Source organism: Protopterus annectens, chromosome 10.part0 (genome assembly GCF_019279795.1).
Source record: "Protopterus annectens isolate FY-2018-M chromosome 10.part0, PAN1.0, whole genome shotgun sequence".
Lineage (NCBI taxonomy): Eukaryota > Metazoa > Chordata > Ceratodontiformes > Protopteridae > Protopterus > Protopterus annectens.
Window position 1 is genome coordinate 306332603 of NC_056744.1, and position 22228 is coordinate 306354830.

General features: G+C 40.9%; 1 protein-coding gene across 1 annotated transcript in view; it reads right to left on the bottom strand.

The window, feature by feature from the left end:
* Window positions 1–7695: 7695 nt before the first annotated feature.
* LOC122813060 (cyclic AMP-dependent transcription factor ATF-6 alpha-like) overlaps window positions 7696–22228 on the bottom strand; it is a 2557378-nt gene continuing 2542845 nt past the window's right edge. The window contains exon 16 of the mRNA XM_044085178.1: window positions 7696–10669. Coding sequence (XP_043941113.1) covers window positions 10464–10669 — 206 coding nt within the window. The 3' untranslated portion in view covers window positions 7696–10463. The remainder of the gene's footprint in view (window positions 10670–22228) is intronic.

Below are 22228 nucleotides of genomic sequence, written 5' to 3' on the forward strand. Positions count from 1 at the left end.
GGAGGGTAAACCTGACTGCAGAGGGATAAGCACCCAAGAAATACCACAGAGGGGAAGGAGGGAGGGTAAACCTGACTGCAGATGCATACCTATCGGACAACTACATTTACGGTAGGTACTAAACTGTACTATGTCCTTCAAGGAAGCATATGCAGTCCTTACATATGGGTAGAATACCATAGCCAAGCTGGGGGTGGAAGGATCTAAGAAAAGGATGGTGTAGCTAAAATGCCCTGCAGGACTGCCGTAGCAAAGCCTGCTCTGGATCTGGAATATAAAGGTAAATTGTAATGATTGGAAAATGTATGCACGGAGCTCCATGTAGCAGCTTCTAAAATGCCTTTGGTAGCCACCCCTCTTAAGAAGGCTGTGGAGGTGGCTGTGGCTCTGGTGGAATGAGGTCTAATGTTAGCTGGCACAGTTTTGCCATGAAAGGAGTAGCAGAATCGAATGCAATTCCCTATCCATTTTGAAATTGCCTGTTTGGAAATTGCTTTTCCTTGTATACCAGCAGCATATGCTACAAAGAGCTGGTCAGTTTTTCTGTAAGACTTAGTTCTGCCCAAGTAGTAGCGCAACTGTCTGTGAATGTCCGGGGTATGCAGAAGTTTCTTCCCCTTTTGTGGATTTGGAAAGAACGTAGGCAGGTGAATAGCTTGGTTCAATGAGACCCCGGATACCACCTTTGGCATGAATGAAGGATTGGTTCTCAGAGAGACTCTGTCCTGATGAAAAATAAGAAATGGTTGTACTGCCATGAGGGCCTGCAATTCAGATACTCTTCTTGCTGAGGTTATGGCCAGAAGGAAGGCAGTCTTCCAAGACAGGAACTGTAGTTCTGAAGATGCTGCTGGTTCAAAGGGAGGTAGAGTTAACTTTTCCAACATGAAGTTAAGGTCCCATGTAGGCACTGGTGGTTTCCTTGGAGGATTGTTGTTTTTAATTCCTCTTAGAAACAGCCTTAGGAGAGGATGAGAGAAGACAGGTGGATCAGTATTGTATTCTGCTGAAATTGCTGAAAAATGAATTTTTATGGAAGAGTAAGAAAGGCCATTGTGGAGCATTTCTGCCAAGTATTCCAGGCTATGTGCCATGCTCATCACTGTCGCATCTAGGCCCTTTGCGGTGCTCCAAGTGCAGTATCTTTTCCATTTTGCTGAATATGCCTTTCTTGTGGAAGGCCTGCGAGCTTCCATGATGATATCCTTCACTCTCTTGGATAGCTTTTCCTGGTGAGGAGTCAAGGTATTCTCCAGGCTGTCAGCTGCAGGGTTTTCAGGCTGGAGTGCAGAGTTTTGTAATTGTGCTGTGTCAGAAGTAGTGACCATTGTGGTAGAGGCCACGGTTTCGTGCGTGACATGCTCCTTAACAGTGGGTACCAGTGCTGTCTTGGCCAGTTCGGAGCTATCAGAATCACTTTTGGCTGCTCTGTCCTGATTTTCAGCAAGACCTTGGTCATTAGTGGAAGAGGTGGAAATGCATACACTGTTAGAGTATTCCAGCTGAAAGAGAGGGCGTCCACTTTCCATGCTTGTGGGTGGTATGTCCTTGAGCAGAATTTCTTCAGCTGATGGTTGTGGTGGGAGGCAAAAAGATCTATGTCAGGCCTGCCCCATGATTGTGTTATCTGAAGGAAGAGGTCTGGGTGCAACATCCATTCATGTGGATCCATGATATTCCTGCTTAGGCTGTCCGCCAGTATATTGTCTTTTCCTGGCACAAACTGGGATTGCAGCTCTATATTGAGCTTTAGGAAAAGTTCCCAAAGATTCATTGCCAGCCTGCAAAGAGGGTAGGAATGGGTACCTCCTTGCTTGTTTATGTACCACATAACTGTGGTATTGTCTGTCCTTATTAGCAGGTGGCCTTGATGCAGAAAGTGTTTGAAGGCCTCAATTGCATGTATCACTGCCAGCATTTCCTTTTGGTTTATGTGCACACGCAATTCTTTCTGTGACCATAGTCCTTGGATGCATCTGCCCTCCATGTGTGCTCCCCATCCATGGTCTGAAGCGTCCGATGTAATGGTTTGGCTGGTTATTGGTTTGCTGAAAGGTAGACCCCTGTTTGTCTGGCTTGCTTGAGCCCACCACAGAAATTCCTTTTGAAGGCATGGAATGAGTGGTATCAAAGCTTCTAGGCTGTGTCTGTGCTGAGACCATAAACTCCTTAGGTACCATTGTAGTTTCCTCATATGCAGTCTTGCTTGTGGAATCAGAAGAATGCACGATGCCATGTAACCCAGGGCCTGCAGGATTTTCCTTGCAGTCAGCTGAGTTTGTTTTGTCAGATTTTCGAAGTAATCCGGTAGTCGTCTTTGTTTTTCTTCTGTGAGAAAAGCTATTTGGGTGGTTGTATGTAGTTCCGCACCCAGAAAAGTTATTCTTTGGGATGGAACAAGTCTTGATTTGTGAATGTTGACTGTGTATCCCAAGGCCTGAAGTAGGCGGATGGCATAATTCAAGTGTTTTACCAAAGTTTGTTGGCTGTCCGCTTGTATAAGGCAGTCGTCCAGATATGAGTATATTTCAATCCCCTGAAGTCTGCAGTGTGCAATTACTGATGCCAGGCATTTCGTGAATACTCTGGGCGCAGTAGATAGGCCAAACGGCAATGCTGAGAATTGATAATGCTCTGAACCTGCAAGAAATCTGAGGTGTCTTCTGCAACTTTGTCTGATAGGGACATGCAGGTATGCCTCCTTGAGGTCTAGAGTTACCAGCCAAGACCCCTTGCCCAGCATGGGAAGGAGTTGCTGTAGGGTCAACATTTTGAATTTTGGCACAATGAGATAAGTATTCAGTGCGGACAAGTCGAGAATAGGCCTCCATTGTTTTTCTTTTCTTGGGACAAGGAATAGTCTGGAATAAAATCCTTGGCCTTGTTCTGTGAGAGGAACCTTTTCTATAGCTTTCATTTGAAATAGGTTGGCAATTTGTTTCAAAGCCTCTGCCCTTTGATTCGGTGGCAGGTTTGGCATGCTTTTTCTTTTTGGTAATGTATGAAAATGGAACCTGTATCCTTTGTCCATTATTTGCAGTTTCCATTTGTCCCTTGTAATACTGTGCCAATTTCTTGAGAATAAAGATAGCTTTCCGCCCAAAGGTGCTTCCAATTGAGCCCTGGTCAGTGGGGTCAAGGTGAAGTCATTGAGCTTGTCCTTGTGCAGCCGTTGTAGGTCCTGCACTACCTCTCTGGTTAGGAGGCTGCCACTGACGTCCTCTGTAGGAGCCTCTAGCTTGCCCTCTACCTCTGGCATGCCTGTTCTTGCCTCTTTGAAATCTGTCTGTGTCCGGAAAGGACCAATTCTTAGAAGGCCAATTTCTGCTGAATCTTGGTGGTTGGACCTGGAGAAAATCTTTGACTGTTTGTACAGATTTAGCCTTTTCCTCAAATTTCTTTAAGACCTCCTGAGCAGTGGAGCCAAATAACTTTTGCTTTTCCAGTGGGGCATCCAGAAGCTTTGCTTTAACATGATCTGGCAGAGTTTGTTCCTTCAGCCAAGCATGCCTACGTATGACTGCACCTGTCATTGCTGACCTACATGAAGCTTCCAATGCATCATAACCACACTGCAAGAAATGGTTGCTAACCTGTTGTGAGTTATGTACCAGATCCTGAAGTGACTTGCGGTCTAGGGGTTCAGGTGAAGACAGTTTTATATGCAATTCATCTAATAAATACTCCTGGTACTGTATCATATGGAATTGACAATTTAATGCCCTCACAGAAAGAGTGGAAGTAGTATACACTTTTTTACCCCATCTCTCTAAAGCCCTGGACTCCCTCTCAGAGGGGAGTGGATTTTTAGTAGTGGCAGTTGCAACCCCTTTAGGGCCTTGGGAAATAGTTTCTGGGTCAGCAGAGTGGGCCTTGTAAAGGAAATGATGCGAGTCCGGGACCCTGTAGTACCTATCGGGTTTGACAGGAGCCGGAGGAAGGGAGTCAGGGGTAATGCTGGACTCAGAATACACATCATCAATAACATTTAAAACAGGAGGAATAGCCAAAGGTCTATGCTGAGGTAAATGCAAAAAAGTCCTTAATCTCTTCCTGGAATCGGAGAATTCCTGGCCCTGCCATTGGAAATGCTCTCTCATGGAGTGAAGGGTCTCCCCAAAGGACAGCTCTTCAGGAGGGGAGGCAGAGGGAATAGATTCCTCTGCATCAGAATCCTCGTAGGCCGTAAAGGCCTCCTCCTGGTAGTCTGAAAGAGCTGAGCCATCTGAGGCCTCATCAGAGGACTGGGGATCAGTGGGCTCAACCCTGGGCCTTTTGTCTAGAGGAGGTTGAGAGCCCCTGTCCGGATGAGGCTGAGAGCCCCTAATTAAGGAAATAAGGTCCTCAGCTAAACTTAAAATCTGTGAACCTGTAGAGGATCCTTGAAGAATAGCCTTGGGAGGCAGAGATTTTGTCTGTTTAGCAGCTTTAGCCCTAGTGAATGCTTTTATGGACATGGATGCAGGAGGCCTGGCTGCTCCACGTGCTGGCATAGTTTTGTCTAGGGGAATGGTGTCGGATGTTTCCTGAACACCGGTTTCCGAGGGAAATTCTATAACCGACTCAGAAGAGGCCTCCGGAGCCGAGGTTGTCGGTTGAGTGGTTTCCACGGTCGGAAGTACCAAGGACTTTGTTTCAGCCGAGACCGAGACACTCGCTGTAGGCCTAGGCGTGGTTTCAGCCGAAACCACGGTCCGCGTGTGTCGGTCCTTGTCCTTCCGTTTTTTGGTTAAATGAGAAGTCGGAGTCTCCGACGGCATATTATAACAGTAACTAGCCCCAAAAAATTCCTCTGCAAACTCCGCCCGACGCCTAAGAGTGCGTCGGTTGAAGGAGGCACAGGCAGTACAGGCCGAGACGTCGTGGTTTGGGCCTAGGCAGGGGAGGCAGTAAGAATGGAAATCCTTATGAGGTATTTGTTTCCCACAAGTTAAGCAATTATTAACTTTAAGCGCTTGATCTGACATCGGCTGAGGCAAGAAAGAGTCCCCAACGGGGTACTTAGCTTTTGAAGTCTTCGGTAGCTGAAGTTATAGGGGCTGGCCGACCGGCACTTGCGAACTGCTTCTGCTTCGGGCACCACGCGGCAAGAAAGACAGAGGAAGATGGCGTCTGCTGACGCTTTTATACCCCAGGCGCTCTGACGGGGAAAGGGCGACATCAGCCGACGCCGGACCCAGACTTTGGAATCCGGCTGACCGAAGGGCTGCCTGAGGCAGGACAACCCATATGTAAGGACTGCAGATGCATCCTTGAAGGACATCCTGCAACTTACAGTCTCATCAGACTAGAACTTGAGTTAAGCTCTGATGTGAGAAAATCCAAAATGATCCCATCAACTAGGACCAGACACTTCAACTGAGCTTGTGGAAAAGATTTTAGTATGAAGGGGAAATCTCAGCTTCAACTGCTAATGATTCACAACAGGATAATTCAAGAAGGTGACCCCCCATTACCAGGATGGCGGGATGCTGACTACATACATCAACTGGGTGTAGGTGGCACTCATATCCTTGGACACAGCACCTAAAAGAAGCAAGCTGAGACCATGCCTCCCCTGGTCACTCCTTCTCTGACAAAATGCAGGAATGATACAGCTGAGGTCTCCACTAACTGAATATTAGTTAAACATCTGGAAGTTTCAGAGTACCATTTCTGAAACAGGCTTGCTGCCAAGTAAGGCAAGGCAATGGCCCATCCACTGAGCTTTGGTCCTTGTAATAATGTTTTAATTTATGCCTGGTGTTGTGTGCAGGGCCTTTCAATCCATAACTGCATTAAGAGCTCTCAAGCACCTCCATCATTTTTGGTCTAAAACAGGCCAAAGCTCTGAGCTATGAGGGCAGATTTGAACCTTTGGCACTTGTGACACTGCCTGAGGTTGTGCTCCTCTCCTAAATAATACATGCAATGCCAGCACAGGTCTTGGCTGGTATGCTGATGGTCACATGTACACTGTATGAATTTACAAGCGATATGAACTAAATAGCTTCAAAGACAACAGTAATTTTCTTGACTTTAAACATGCAAGTGTTAAAAAAAAGGAATGGTATTTTCAGAGGATGGGCATATACATACATCTGGTAGGTGATAGGGCAGTTTGATTCAGATTAAGTCCATGCACATGCCAACCATGGGATAGGCCACAGACATGCCTGATTCTGAATGGAAGAAAGGATGAACCTAAGAACCCATCAAGAAGGGTCCTTAATTTTAAGTGTCAGTTTCAAAAAACACAAGAGAATACCTTGTACCACTATCAATGCTGAAATACTGACAGGCTGCAGAAGAGATGAGATGACAAGATACATTTGAAATGTCTGCCTGGGACTGTGATGAGCAAATCCAATAATCTTGTTGTTAAAGAAGGAACACATGAAGGTTTATCACACTGGGACATTAATAACAAGACTGAAATGCAGGGACTTTACTGCAGTCAATTATGGAAGTGGAAAAATGTTCACAAAGGAATATTGCCACTCTATTTCTGTTGCTTAACATACCAGATGAAAACTACAATGCTTTCATTTCAGTTACATTTCAAAAGTGCAGTAAAGGTGCCTCAATTCATGGTCCCTGACAACCCCTCTGCAGTTAACAATACAAGCAGAATGATGTTCAGACTCACGATACTTCAAATGGCTCAGGGTACGTTCAAATGTTCTTACATCCCCCAATGCTCAGAATACACTAAACACTTCTACCACCTGTGACTTCTGCTTTCCGTACTTTCCACACCTTCAAATTTCCATAGTAGTTTAGGTAGTCTATAGTACTGTCCAAAATGACCCATGTGGAGTTCAGGCTTCAAGAAGTCATCAAAAGTAAATATATCAACGAAGTTCAGGCTACAAAGAGAAGCCTCCCAATTTATAGCACATCAGAAGTAGAGACTTCAAAAAGGAGAATATACCCTCCTGGCATAGACACATCTGAAGCTACAAACTTTAAACTCCAAATTCCTTCACTGCTTTAGAGAAGATCTCAATGCATCTAGGTGTGACTAAGAGTATTAAATACATCACTTAATTAATGTTAAAGTCCCAACATGCTCTCATTATTTAAGGGATTGGGTATTACCTAACATTTATATGGTATCAAATTGGAACAAAACTAGGCTTGAAATGACCTCCGGGTCAATAGCCTAGTAATTTCTTATAATTCTATGATTCAATGGGCTTTTGTTTCTACACACTTCAGCTGTATTCAGAAAAAAATATCTAAGCATCATTACTGAGGTATATTGCAAACACGTGCCTTGTTTTATGCTGCCCTGATTATGAGCTTTCCTTGTTCAGAATAAAAAGCACAGATTAACATATCAGAAACATGTCCCTCTGGATTGCCCAGTGGTCTACAAAGCACTACATTATATATGTCGCTCTCTGGTCCTTCTAAAGCCAGCTCCATATCTTTTTACAGAAGAGATGTGGTGCAGAACTCATTTTCATTATGATGAGTACTTGTGTGCACAGCAGAGGCTCTTCAGGTTTGTTACCTAAAAACAACACACTTCTTCTGTTCCCTGCAGTAATAAAGGACCTGGGCCATACTCCATACCTTACATGGCCTAATATCATGCTTTGGTGCCTACTGCATCTACTCTTTTGTCTCATGACCAATGTTTTTGTGCTCAATTATCTTTACTCATCTCTTGCTGTTTTTCCCCCCAGGAAGGAACATGACAAAATGGTATTCATTTTTTTTCCCAAAACGTGTTTATTGTAGGTACCAAATTGACAGACTAGTTAAATGCTCACCTCAGGTGATATGTTTTTGCAATCATGTGACAATGCACTGCTCCTACTGCTTCTCGCATAATGCCAGCATACCCTGATCAGCACATATGAACATCTGAAAATCTAATCTTCAGATACCGCGATCAGCACATACGAACAATCTGAAAATCTAATCTTCAAGGGGAACAAATGCAGAGCAATCAGCACATACGCAACATCTGAAAATCTAATCTTCATGGGGAACAAATGCAGAGCAATCCGCACACACGCAACATCTGAAAATCTAATCTTCAAGGGGAACAAATGCAGAGCAATCAGCATACGCAACATCTGAAAATCTAATCTTCAAGGGGAACAAATGCAGAGCAATCAGCACATATGCAACATCTTAAAATCTAATCTTCAAGGGGAAAAAATGCAGAGCAATCAGCACATACGCAACATCTGAAAATCTAATCTTCAAGGGGAACAAATGCAGAGCAATCAGTATACGCAACATCTGAAAATCTAATCTTCAAGGGAACAAACGCAGAGCAATCAGCACATATGCAACATCTGAAAATCTAATCTTCAAGGGAACAAATGCAGAGCAATCAGCATACGCAACATCTGAAAATCTAATCTTCAAGGGAACAAACGCAGAGCAATCAGCACATACGCAACATCTGAAAATCTAATCTTCAAGGGGAAAAAATGCAGAGCAATCAGCACATACGCAACATCTGAAAATCTAATCTTCAAGGAGAACAAATGCAGAGCAATCAGCATACGCAACATCTGAAAATCTAATCTTCAAGGGAACAAACGCAGAGCAATCAGCACATACGCAACATCTGAAAATCTAATCTTCAAGGGAACAAATGCAGAGCAATCAGCATACGCAACATCTGAAAATCTAATCTTCAAGGGAACAAACGCAGAGCAATCAGCACATACGCAACATCTGAAAATATTATCTTCAAGGGGAACAAATGCAGAGCAATCAGCATACGCAACATCTGAAAATCTAATCTTCAAGGGAACAAACGCAGAGCAATCAGCATACGCAACATCTGAAAATCTAATCTTCAAGGGAACAAACGCAGAGCAATCAGCATACGCAGCATCTGAAAATCTAATCTTCAAGTGAACAAACGCAGAGCAATCAGCATACGCAACATCTGAAAATCTAATCTTCAAGGGAACAAACGCAGAGCAATCAGCACATACGCAACATCTGAAAATCTAATCTTCAAGGGAACAAACGCGGAGCAATCAGCACATACGCAACATCTGAAAATCTAATTTTCAAGGGGAACAAATGCAGAGCAATCAGCACACGCAACATCTGAAAATCTAATCTTCAAGGGAACAAACGCAGAGCAATCAGCATACGCAACATCTGAAAATCTAATCTTCAAGGGAACAAATGCAGAGCAATCAGCATACGCAACATCTGAAAATCTAATCTTCAAGGGAACAAACCCAGAGCAATCAGCACATACACAACATCTGAAAATCTAATCTTCAAGGGAACAAACACAGAGTGCTGTGTACAAGTTCTTGCACTGAGGAAAAACTACTGATGTTACAGAAGTCAACAGGCAAGTTAGACGAAACCCTTTTAGGAATGGCTACAACAGGCAAGGAGGCACATACATTTTTGTTATAATGTTACAAAGTCTTCATATCTTGTTTCTTTAAAAATATACATTCAGTTGAACATATTCTTACTTTTACTAAATCCTGCAATCGAAGAAATTTCTCTTAAGAATAGAAATAAACCTATGATTGACTTTCTTTACATCTCCTAACACAGTACATACAATGACCACATAAATTGTTTTAGGGGAACTCTCTTATCACTTTGACACTAAATGGCATGACACTTCACATTTGCTTCAAATAAATGTAGAAAAGGCAGATGGAACCTCACAAGTACAACACCCCACTCCCTACTCCCACCACCACAAACTATAATGGCACTAGTGGCATTTCATCTCAACTGCCTGGAATGGAGACAGAACCTAATATTTTTAAACCTTCTGTCATCAAAGGTGTGCGTGCTATCTGCAAAGCCATTACCATCTGACAATAACAAACTACATAGTACATAAGATCTGTTGTATAACATTTACAACAAATCCGTTTTCTAGATAAACAAAGGAAATACAATCTGTAAATTATTCACACTACATGATCCTACTGTCCCTTTCAGTCACCAATAACAAACAGAATGGTCAAAGGCTCGTTTTATGAGACCATAGAACAAGCCTTCCAAATCTGTGAAACTACTGAAGGGTTCTAGTGAATCCATTTGTCTGTACTTAAAATAGATAATATAGCAGGCATTTTCTGAAAAAGAACCAAATACAATCCACAATCCAGTCACGTCAACAAGGGCATAACATTTTTTTCAGTTGTTCATGATACATTCAGAGTTTATAAACCCATGTCTTGAAGTAAAAAAATAACAGTCTAAGGTATGTGCATTAATTTCCCAGCAGACTGTCTAAATCCACCACAATAACAAGATGTTTATAAAAACAATCTTTAAAATTAAAACAAAATAAAAAAAAATCTACACAGCAATCAAAAATGTTCTTAATAGTATATTCAGCATCTCTCTCACATTCAAACACAGGATTCAGTTTTATTATTCCATGTCCATGGAAATGAAATAGCACATTCTAATGATGTCAGTGCTGCCGTGGGATCTGTCAGTGGGGACATCACATCTTTAGGTTACTGGACACTGCCCGAGATGGCACTAAGCGGGGCAGTGCGAGTTGCAGTGGAGGGGGCTCCATAGTATGAGCTGTTCTGGGGTCCCTGATGTTCACGTAGAAATGGTGGGATCAGAGAGGCTTTGATGTGCAGAATTTTCGTGTCTTGTATCTCACAATCGATCTGCATCATTACCTCATAGTCACTCCCAGTTAGGATGCTTTCTGCAAACAAAAATAGCGTATGTTAGTCTTAAAGGAAGATAAAATGAAAATTCAAATATTTCCAGAAAATGTGTGCCTATAATAAAGTGAAATAAACTCACAATTTTTGCTGAGATCAAGATCCATTACAAAGCACACAGAAACACACAAGCTGTTAATTATAAAGTACATAGCCAAAAATCTGCTGGTTTTATTAGTTTCTATCTTATACCCTTCTACTTGCAACATGGCACTCATTAGGTCCTCTGATATGACCACTTAGGATCCCCTTCAGCAACTGACTAGGACCTTTCCTCTACTGATTCCCAATATAATCTCCAATTTAGGCATACAAGGAATTTTGGGATGGTGCTCAGACATGACAAACTCAATTGCAAACCATTTTGTGGAAAATGCCTTCACTCTACCATGGGATGTTCTTCACCACCACACTGTACGGTGCTGATTTCTGCTACTCCATGTCAGACTGGCATCCTTCATCACAGTGACTGTTTTTGCTCACTTCTGTTTCTGCCATGAGGGTTGAATATGCCAAGAAGGGAATGTCTGTTTCACAGACCACACTGATCGTGTGGTCTAAGACAGAACAATCTCTGGCCTCCAGTACGAGTTCCCCCTCACATTAGCTAACATCCTCAACAGTGGAGGGCCTGACATTATGGACACCATCCCTCTGCCTCTTTCTCACTGTTTAGTCCCCAGTGACCATAGTCTGGGTCACAAGTTCTTAGGTAATTACTAGGCTAATGGAGCCAGGCAGGCCTTTTTAAGGCCATGGTTCCCAAAGGTGAGAATCCAATCTTGTACCTTGTATCTGTAAGGTAACACCTTAACCATTATGCCAACCCTAACATCAGTAATGTAAAAAGAAAATGAATACTAAATGTATACACAGTTAAATCTCAAACCAACATTCACATTCACGGAACATTACAGCCAACATTTATAGCAAAATAACTACTACAGCTATGCTTTTAGATGAAATTTTACTTACACATATCACTGCAAGACAACTTAGCAAGACTTCTGAGACGCGCTTTTCTGCAGTGAGAGAATGTTTTGTTAAATACTAAGCTCACCAACACAGCTTGCCTTGCTTGAAAAGGATCCCAAAATGCTGTAGCAAGTAGGAATTAGGACTACATCCTCATATGCAATTCTTAGCAGTATCATCTGTAGTGCAGAAGAACTGACTGACGATATTTAGTGCAACAGTGAATGTCAACATGGGTGGCAGGCTGTCATTTTTTAATTATTATTAACTGGGTAAGACCACTAGACAATTTCAGCCTTTTCAAGCACAACCTGGGGGCACTGTCTATTTATGTGACCTGCTTAGAGTCGTACAGTACACAAATGGAGGTGGAAGGAATAAAACCTTGTACCCTTGACTACAGGAAGCAGCTTTTAACAGCTCACAACTTTAATCCTCCAAACTGTCACATTAAATTAATTGCCAAAAAGTTGGCATTAAAACTGCTGCAGTGGCCATTCTAGCCCACCAGTCAGCCAACAGCATGTAGATAAGCATCGGTAAAACATCTGCACACTTGCCCTACTGACATCCTCAGACCAACTAACTTAAAGCAATGCTGCATCACATCCAAAAATGATTAAAATGGAGTACCCCAGGGCCTTGTGTAAGTTCTTGTCCTCTTGTCAGTAGATACCAAAAACTTTTAGCAACAAAGAGAAATTATCCCTGCACAAAATTCACTACAATGCAAAAAAGCTTTGATATCTGACAAAATGAAGAATTAATTAATAAGTAACCTTAGCAAATTCTACAGCAAGTGATGTAGTATCATAGTGGTGGACAGTACAGCATATCAATGATGTAATATTAACGTGGACAGTACAACATATCAATGATGTAATATTAACGTGGTGGACAGTACAGCATATCAATGATGTAATATTAAAGTTGTGGACAGTATAGCATATCAATAAGATAACTAATGGCCAACACAGCAGATCTGATGAACATAATGGGTCAGCTGAAAACCAGATACCTACATCCCATGTCACGGATAACTCTATGAACAGCATATACATTTCATCCCATAGTCCAAGGTTTGATTCCCTCTCTCTCCCCATTTGATTACTGTCACAACCAGAAGGTGCTCCCAGGCTGCCAATGAAAAATGTATATTTACCTGTTGCACAGGCAATGGCACCTCTCTTATACCCTTTATCAACACTGCTCAGAATGTGCAAATTACAAGCCTTCTGTTCGGGTCTATATTAGAAGACCGAAGACTCATTCTTTTGAATTCGTCTTGGTCGACCTTAAAAGGCTGAAAACGCAAAATATCAAAGCGGCTGTCAAGCAAATTTTTTCCCTGGGAAAGAATTTGCTTGGCCGCTTCGGTACTTTGCCATTTTCGGCACTGTAGTGCGGTCTCGGAGTTGGTATACTTAAGAGGGGGGAGGGGAGTGTAGGGGTGAAGCCCCCCACTTAATGTAATGTTTGAAACTGATTTTTATATATTTTTTTTGTTGGAACAGCTATCTTTTTCCCTTGGTAAAAAATCACTGTTCTGACATCTCGTGTAAGCTTTAACTTGCATAGGGTCGATTAATATCACTGTTCGCTTTTTTAAGCGTTCGGTGATTTAATATAGACCCTTCTGTTCTGATCAGCCATGCCTCCCAAGCTGGTAAACATCAACATGAACATCCTGTTGCTGCTAGTTTCCAAGTCGTAACACAGCAGCATGACCGGTCACTGGTTGTTCATACACAGTGCAGTTCTGATCAGACCCATTAGTAGCAATTTCAAGAAGGCTGAGCTTCTGTCAATGAATGCATATGGTTACTTTTGCTCCCTCTACATAAAGGAGGGGTTGCCATATTTTCAGACGTCCAAAGTGAAACACAGAAAGGTGTGGTTAAACGGATGATATTGCAGTGGATGTGGCTAAGACTGTACTGTAATAACTGCGGGAGAAAGAATTAAATCACGGGTTTAGGAACTGTGAGACCCCCAGGAGTGATGAGGTTCTTGATGCCCTATGGTATGTTATACAGTTTTTTCCAATCTTTTGATCCAGTGATGACCTGAACAAAATCACAATTGTGGAAAATTTCCTTCACGGAAGAAATAACATTTCTTCATGATTTAATATTTAAAATAGCAAGTTTCCAATAAACTGAGAAAACACATACTTGAAAGTATGCATGACTCATAACAGGAAAAGACAAAGAAAGAAAGCAGTCATGAGGTGACAGTAATATCATCAACACCTCTCAACAGTCTAGATTTTCACACAATGCCCAGATTTTTGCCTCATATTTTTTGATTTCTTACTCATAGAGATGTGTGGCTTTCTTGCAAATCATTGAGGACTGAAGTCATTACATAACAGACATTTAAGTTTCAGAAAATGCATGCTAATGCAAACCTGCTACTTTAGCAACTTTCTAAGTTTATAAAAGCAATACTTAAAATCCATCCCTGATCTTGGGTCTCTGTCCCCCTCATTATTTTTGGTTATGTCCAGAATTCTTGCACTAAAACGTTGGGTGATAAGATTACCACCCAATACAGAACAAGTCTGTACAGAGTTGTGGTATCTGTAATGTACACCACACTATATCAACGCAAAGACTTGATAGCATATATAGTGCAAGAAAGTTAACATGTGACTCACAAATGCAGGTCATCCCCAACGATATGAACCCTTAATAAACAGCAGCCAGTAAACCAAGTATATCTAATATGTAAAGAAAATGCACAAGGCACATACAAGTATGTTCCTCTGCCTTCTGATGAGCAGTTTTTGTGTTCCTGAAATGAAAGCTAAGATTCACTTCTTCAGCTTCAATTGCAAAGTGAATTCATTAGCATCTGCATTTCAAGAACATAAACTGTCTATAATAAGATAACTTATCATAATCCCCTACAGCAGATCATCAGATTACAGTATAAAGGTCACACCTATTCTGCTCTAATCACAGCTCTCAACTGCCCCCGACTTTACTTTTTTTTTTTTTTTTTTTTTTTACCATGTTCCATTGCACTGTTTTTCTGGTAATTGAATCACTCAGGATTACGGTCAATCAATAATGCCAGACATTAAAGTTTTGTCCTTCATATTTTTTTAGAAAATGTTATGTTTAGCACGTTTATGGAATTATCACTTGTGACGCTGATTACTTTTATATAACTGTAAAGTTGTCTATAACTGTATTAAGTTAATGTTCGCAAACATACTTCACATATACTGCTATATCATACAACCTAAGCAATATTACATGAATTATTCAATTCCTGACCTTTTTTTTTTTTTAAACAAGAAACATCTTAATTAAACCACCACTTACGACATAAGCAATCATACATTTATATAAATGAAAACAAACCATAATGACACAATCCTAGCTGCAAGCATTTTACATCACAAACCATAATGACACACCCAGCTGCAAACATTATACATTACTTATAATCTACCCAGTCATTTTCAGTCAAACATTACATAGATCATTTAAGTCCTGCCTTCTTTTAAACCTTATTCATCCCCTTGAAGTATTGTTCCCATAATTCACATTTTTTCCTTTGTAGTTTGCTCCTACCTTTTCTAAAGATCTCAGTTCAAGTTGTTTTATTATGTGTTACTATAGTCACTACTTCTAGTATAGCTGGTTTAGATTTTGATTTCCATTTACTACTAATTGCTTTTTGGCAGCCACCATAATTAGACCAAGGAAGGCCTTACCATGTCTAGGCAATTCCGTCTCTCTGTCACACCACAGAAAAATCATCTCCTTCATCACACCAATCTGCCCACCCAGCATCTCCGACAGTGCATCCTGCAGGGAATCTTTAAAGTTTGCCAACTCACCGCGCTCCCACAAGATATGTTCCCAATTACCTCTTTCTTCACCATTACACCTCCAACATTTGCTGTCTACCGGAGGAAAAATTCTCTGGAGTCTGCTTGGGGTATAAAAATATATATGTAAACATTTCCAAGCAAAAATCCTAAATCTTCTAGATTCTGTTGCATATTTGGGAGACATACATATAACCTCCCATTGTTTCTTTGTGAATTGCTTATCCAGTCTCTCTTGCCAATCCTTTCCAACCTCCTCTAAATTGAGTCTTATAGTTACCATGCAATATTTTATATGCTCTAATTATTCCTTTTTTAATGGCAGCTTCTGTTCCAGATTCTACTATAAACTCTACCAGTGCTGGTCTTTTGTTTAGGATCCCCCTACTTCTTTCTCTTTGCCTGTACTCTATCAATCCTTGATAGGAAAGGCAATGTCTAACCTGCAGTCCAAATAAATTCTTGGCCTCTTCCCATTCTATCACTTTTCCCCCTCTAGTTATTTGCTCCCAATACCTTGGTGCCTTTGCCAGTTTTCGACAAATTCCAGCCCCCTATTGTCTACATCCCTAATTGCATTCATCTCTATTGGCAGAATCTCCTGTCTCCATTCCCGTGTTGGCTTAGTTGTTAGGATACTTTCTAATTTATAGATATAATATTCTGTATGACTGTTATCTTCTTAAAGGCCTGCATCCAAAATCCCAGTCTCTGCTTGCTTCTTGAGTTCCCCTCTTGTTTCATCACCCCTTTCCACTTTATATTATACTTCTGCTTATGCTGTGTATAGGAATCTTAAAAGTGTAGCTCTGAAACAGCCCTTCAAATCGGGTAATCCCAATCTGCCCTGTTCTAGTGGAAGAATCATATTATCCCTCTTGACTCGTGCCGTCTTCCCTTCCCAGATAAAGCCCTTCAGCTCTTTAGTAATTGCTATCCACTTCTCCTCTGGTTGATAAAAATCTGCCTGACCTCTGTATAAGACTAATGGGACTAAGACATTTTAACCGCTTGTATCTTACTGTCCACATAACAACGCTTCCATTTTCTCAGTTTTTGTATTATCTTTTGTTTAGTCTCTTCCCACATACCCTTAGCTGCTACACCAGAATCATTTTTAATCCATACTCTTAAATATTTAATTTTATCATGTCCCTATAAATGTGGATATTGCTAAACCAAATCGTATGTGGGTACATAGTTTAGCGTTATTGCTTTCATTTTAGCTTCATTCATTTTGTATCCCAAAAAGATGTGAAACAGTCTCAAAATGTTCCACAACACTGTAATGTCTCTTTTCTGGTTTTGTCAGATATAAAATAATATCTGCAAATAGAGCCAGATGTTTTTCACTACCATACCAATTATATCATTGAATTTCCGAGTCCCTTATTTTCTTTGCCAATGGCTCTAAATATAATGCAAATAATAAAGGGGAAAGAGGACACCCCTGCCTGGTATATCTGCTCGAGCAGAAATTATTAGAGATGACCCCACCCACTTTAATTTTTGCCTCCGATCCCTCATACATCCTCCAAATCAACCTTATTATTTTTTCAGGAAAGGCAAATGCTTCCATTGCCCTGCTGATAAAGTCCAAGCTTACAACAAAAGAAAACAAAGAAGAAGAAAACGCTCACTTTATTAACAGAAATAAAGCTTTCGGGAAATAACCCTTCCTCAGTATTCTGTTTGTTTTCTTTTGTTGAATTACGGTCAGAACGTTTAATAGAACTAAACTACAGTTGACCTGTGTTTTGTGTAAAGTCCCAGCTTACTCTGTCAAATGCTTTCTCTGCATCAAGACTCACCAACAACAATGGCATTTTTTTACATTCTGCTTCGCTCTGGATCATCAATGTTCTGTTGTTGTTGTATCTTTCAGCTTTTCCCGGTTAGGGGTCGCCATAGCGGAACTCCGGTCCGCTAATGATTGGCAGTAGATTTTTGCATGCCGAGTTGCCAGCCCTGATGCACAACCTTCAACGAAGGTACGCCCATTCACGCATGTCACCACACAGAAGATGCTCTAGCTGAGAATCGAACAGGACAACGTCTTACTGTGATGCGACAACGCTACCGCAGCACCACCACCGCAGTGATCAATGTTCTGTTAATATTGTCAAATGTTTGCCTCCCCTCCACAAAACCACACTGATCCGTAATCAGTTTTGGCATTACTTTTGCCATTCTTTTACAGTCATGAACACTTTATAATCATGACTTAGTATTGAAATGAAGCTGCATCTGATAGATCTTTACCCTCTAAGTAATATAGCTACAACTGCTTTCTTCCAGGATGTTGGTACTCCTCATCCTCAAAAATACTGTTACGTTTAGACTTTCTGGCTATCAGGTACTCAGTAGTTCAAGACCTCATATCTCCAGAAATCCAGCAGAACCAGGGATCTAAATTTGCTTGAGCAAATAAAACACCATGGAGACAAATCTATCATGCAACATTTATCCCTTCCTTGGAACAAACTTCAACTCGAATTTAAGGACTGTAAGATACTTTTTCTCTCAAAAAGGAGTTAGAAAACTGGAAGGGTATCCACAAATACAGCCCTGAATAACTGGCCTGTTGCTCCTTGAAAATGGAGGAAAGGTCTAACGTGGATACTGTTAAGGCATAAATGGCCATTGGTCTCACTTGCCTTGTACAGTCTATGACTCTGATTATATATGCATCAGAGGTACGTATGAAGATTGTACAATGTCTGTAGCAGTATTCCTTTTTAATTACAGATTAGGCTGAAATAAATTACTTTTGCAATACTTTTTGTGAGTATGTATTTATCTCAGAAGAGCTGCTCTCTTCCAACAGCCTTGTCTTGCCACTAAGAAAGCTTTATTTCATGAAGAACGTGAACTGGTCAACTTGTATTTTGACACCAAGCTTGCTTTGATCAAGTTGAATGTTTGTGAAGATGTGCTCTCAGGGATTTTGTAGTCCGAAGCAGTGTTCTTAATCTTGCAACTGGTATAAATTTTCTGATCTCCGCTAATGATTTTGTTATTTTTGTTTCTAGAATGTGCATCAACTACAACTTGTGTACTGGACCTCTGCCTCACTAGGCTTGTTATATCCTACCTGGAGGTGCAAAGTCTGGTTGTTTACCAGATCACTGTGTCTTCCTTTTAGGGTGGAGTTTTTCCATCTGTTCTAGAGGAAGCATGGTCTACTCCAGTGTTTCTCAAACTTTTCTGATCTCTTGGACACAACACATAACTCAGTGGCCCACTAGCCCCTTCCATAAATCACATTTAAAGATAGGTCACATTTCACCACCAGAGGTGAGCCTACAAATGCTGCATTGAAGTGTAAAATGGTGGGCTTCTCATTTGTTGCCAGCCCCGAACTGAGGTGCAGAGTGTAAGGATTAGGCCAATTGTTTGCTAATGACTGTATTACTCAATCTTTACACCTCCAAGTCTGACTGCTTCACAAAGCACTTAACTGACGCCACTGACTTCAGCTTAAAAATGCAGCAAGACAACATTTAGTAGTTCCGCATTAACTAGTCATGTGAGCACTCCGCATTAACTAGTCATGCGAGCACTCCGCATTAACTAGTCATGCGAGCACTCCGCATTAACTAGTCATGCGAGCACTCCGCATTAACTAGTCATGCGAGCACTCCGCATTAACTAGTCATGCGAGCACTCCGCATTAACTAGTCATGCGAGCACTCCGCATTAACTAGTCATGCGAGCACTCCGCATTAACTAGTCATGCGAGCACTCCGCATTAACTAGTCATGTGAGCACTCCGCATTAACTAGTCATGCGAGCACTCCATATTGTCCATAATACAAGTTGCTTCCTATAACTAGTCATGTGAGCACTCCGCATTAACTAGTCATGTGAGCACTCCACATTAACTAGTCATGTGAGCACTCCACATTAACTAGTCATGTGAGCACTCCATATTGTCCATAATACAAGTTGCTTCTTATAACTAGTCATGTGAGCACTCCATATTGTCCATAATACAAGTTGCTTCCTATAACTAGTCATGTGAGCACTCCATATTGTCTATAATACAAGTTGCTTCCTATAACTAGTCATGTGAGCACTCCATATTGTCCATAATACAAGTTGCTTCCTATAATGATGATTAAAGAGTGCAAGTACTACCTTCAACTGCTGCAGTGATGCAATCATGTACACCGCCCTCACTTTGGTCATTAGAACCAATGCCGCAATTTAACTCAAAAATAAGAAACAAGGGTAATCTGAACAGGATAGACAAAAGCAATACCAAATATACTTGACATCCCACATTTTTTCTTTTCCAGAAATGAAGTAAAGCTTAACTAAAAGGAAAGGTCCCAGATCTAGGGCCACAATGTAGTCACTCTTAAGGAGCATCGCTTCAAAAGAAATACCACTTGAATATTGCCACATGTCCCCAAACTCCTGGGTCACTATTCACACAAGTTCAGTATAAAAATACCCATTTTTTAGCACAGCACATTGTTTTTCTAGAAATAATCATCTTGCATTTAAATAATAGAGTTTAGTTCAGCCTAGGTACATCATTAAGATAGAAAAGACCAAGGCATAATTCTTACCATAAATACACAAAGGTTTTCTGACACACTCGTTTTTATGATCAAGTTCACAACATATTTTTGCTATACAATTTTATTACACCTAAAAAATACTAGTTACAGCCTGAATGCATAAGGAGGATGCAAATATAAGGCATTGCCCTAATATGGAAATAACATCCCCAAAAAGACAGCTTTTCTTCCACTCTGCTGTGATCACCAGAAAAAGGGGGTCTATATTAGATGAATGAAAGTTCATCTTAGCGAACGCTCACATGAGCGAATATTGCGGAACTCGAAACTGCAATTGTGAGACTGCGGTACAGTGAGGATGGGAATATTTGCCCTTTCCTCACTGTAGTGCGATCTCGGAGTTGGAATATATATTTAGGGGGGGTGGGGGGTGCAGCCTCCCACAATTGCAGTTTCGAGTATCTGGATATTCATTCATGTTATTGTTCACTAAGATGAACTTTCGTTCATCTAGTATAGACCCAAAAAAGGTAATAAGTAAATTAACATAATAATGTATTTCTAGTTACTGCTTCAGAGCTGAAGGAATTGCTGCAGGTACCTCCTCCTAAAACTCTCAACCTCAGCTTCAGAATCGGGTACAAATTCAAAAAATAATGAGGGACAAATGTCAAAAGTCCGACACTGATTATGTACTTGGACATTTGCTAGTCTAGCATGTTTTGCAGTTATGTAATTTCTGAAAGATAAAGTTTGAAATTCAAACGTCTGTCATTACTTTGTTACTCTTGCACACCAATTTGTCAAAATACAACAAATGGTATGAAGCCAAAAATATCAGGCAAAATATGAACATTTGAGAGCTTTGCCCCCCCCCATAATTCTCATCCTCTTAGCTGACGAATCTGGGGCAAAGCCAAACAGATAACATTGTCAAAGGACCAAAACTAAGGACAGATTTTAGTACTCCATATACAAACATAGAATGTTGCAAGGACAGCAAGTTTTTCATTAACATGCATTTTCTGCAGGATATGAAATCTGAAACTCAAATGTCAGTCACTACTTAGTGACTAGTATGCACAACAATCTGTTAGAAAACCACAAATTTTATGAGGAACACCAAAAATATGAGGCAAACCCAGAAACATTTGGCAAAATTAGGTACAGTTAAGAGCTACGCCCCCACAATAGCTCCCAACCGTACTGAATTACTCGGTTTTTACCGAGTTTTGGGGTTCAAATAATGGGGTGCCACGATTCCCACGTGGCACCCCTTCATTTCAGTCTTCCCAGCTTTTAACATTTTTTTCTCTCTCGCCTTTTGAGCCGACATCATCACATGCGCGATGATGTCAGCTCCGCCAACCTGTTGGAACTGAGCTCAAGGGCTCACGTGCACACATTTCCTGCTGGCTACTAGTGTTCAAATGAATCAGCAATCAAACAGCATCCAGATGAATGCGGACCGGAGTTAATTTCAGAGCAATTGGACTACTTGGGACCAGAGTTTACTTTCAGAGCAAGTGGTCAGAGTTACTGGAGGTAAAAACTGCTACAGGTATTATGTTCCAATGTGCGAGCGCATTTTCTCGTCAGTTAGAAGTTGTATTCTGTTTCAATGTGCGAGCGTATTTTCTCATCAGAATTTGCATTCTGTCTCAATGTGTGAGTGTATTTTATCATGTTAGAAGCTGTATTTTGTGTGTGTGTGTGTGTGTGTGTGTGTGTGTGTATATTCCACATTCTTATAAGATCAAGATCCTTTGTGTTACAAAACTTTCACACCAAATTATTAAATATCAGTGCCTTTGAAATCTGATAATCAGACAAGGATAAGGATGGCATAATCTTAGACAGAATGTGCATTGTACACAATTGATAGATGCCCACATTCAGAGTACACATGTGGCATAAAAAAATGACAGTAGCAGGAATTATAACAATCAAATAATCATTTACCAGACGTAAGCTTTTATAATGTCAGATAACTTACAGCCACTAAGGCTGGAGATGGTTGTTATTTTTTCTCAATACTTGAAATAGGTCTGATAGATTTTCTAATCATTGAATCGCGCAAAATTAACATACCACGTTCTTGTGTCCTAAATTTGAAAAAAAGATCAGGAAATTGCCACCACTTTGCTGCAGTAGTATTGTGTTAATCATTCTCACTTTCTGCACTTGGAAAA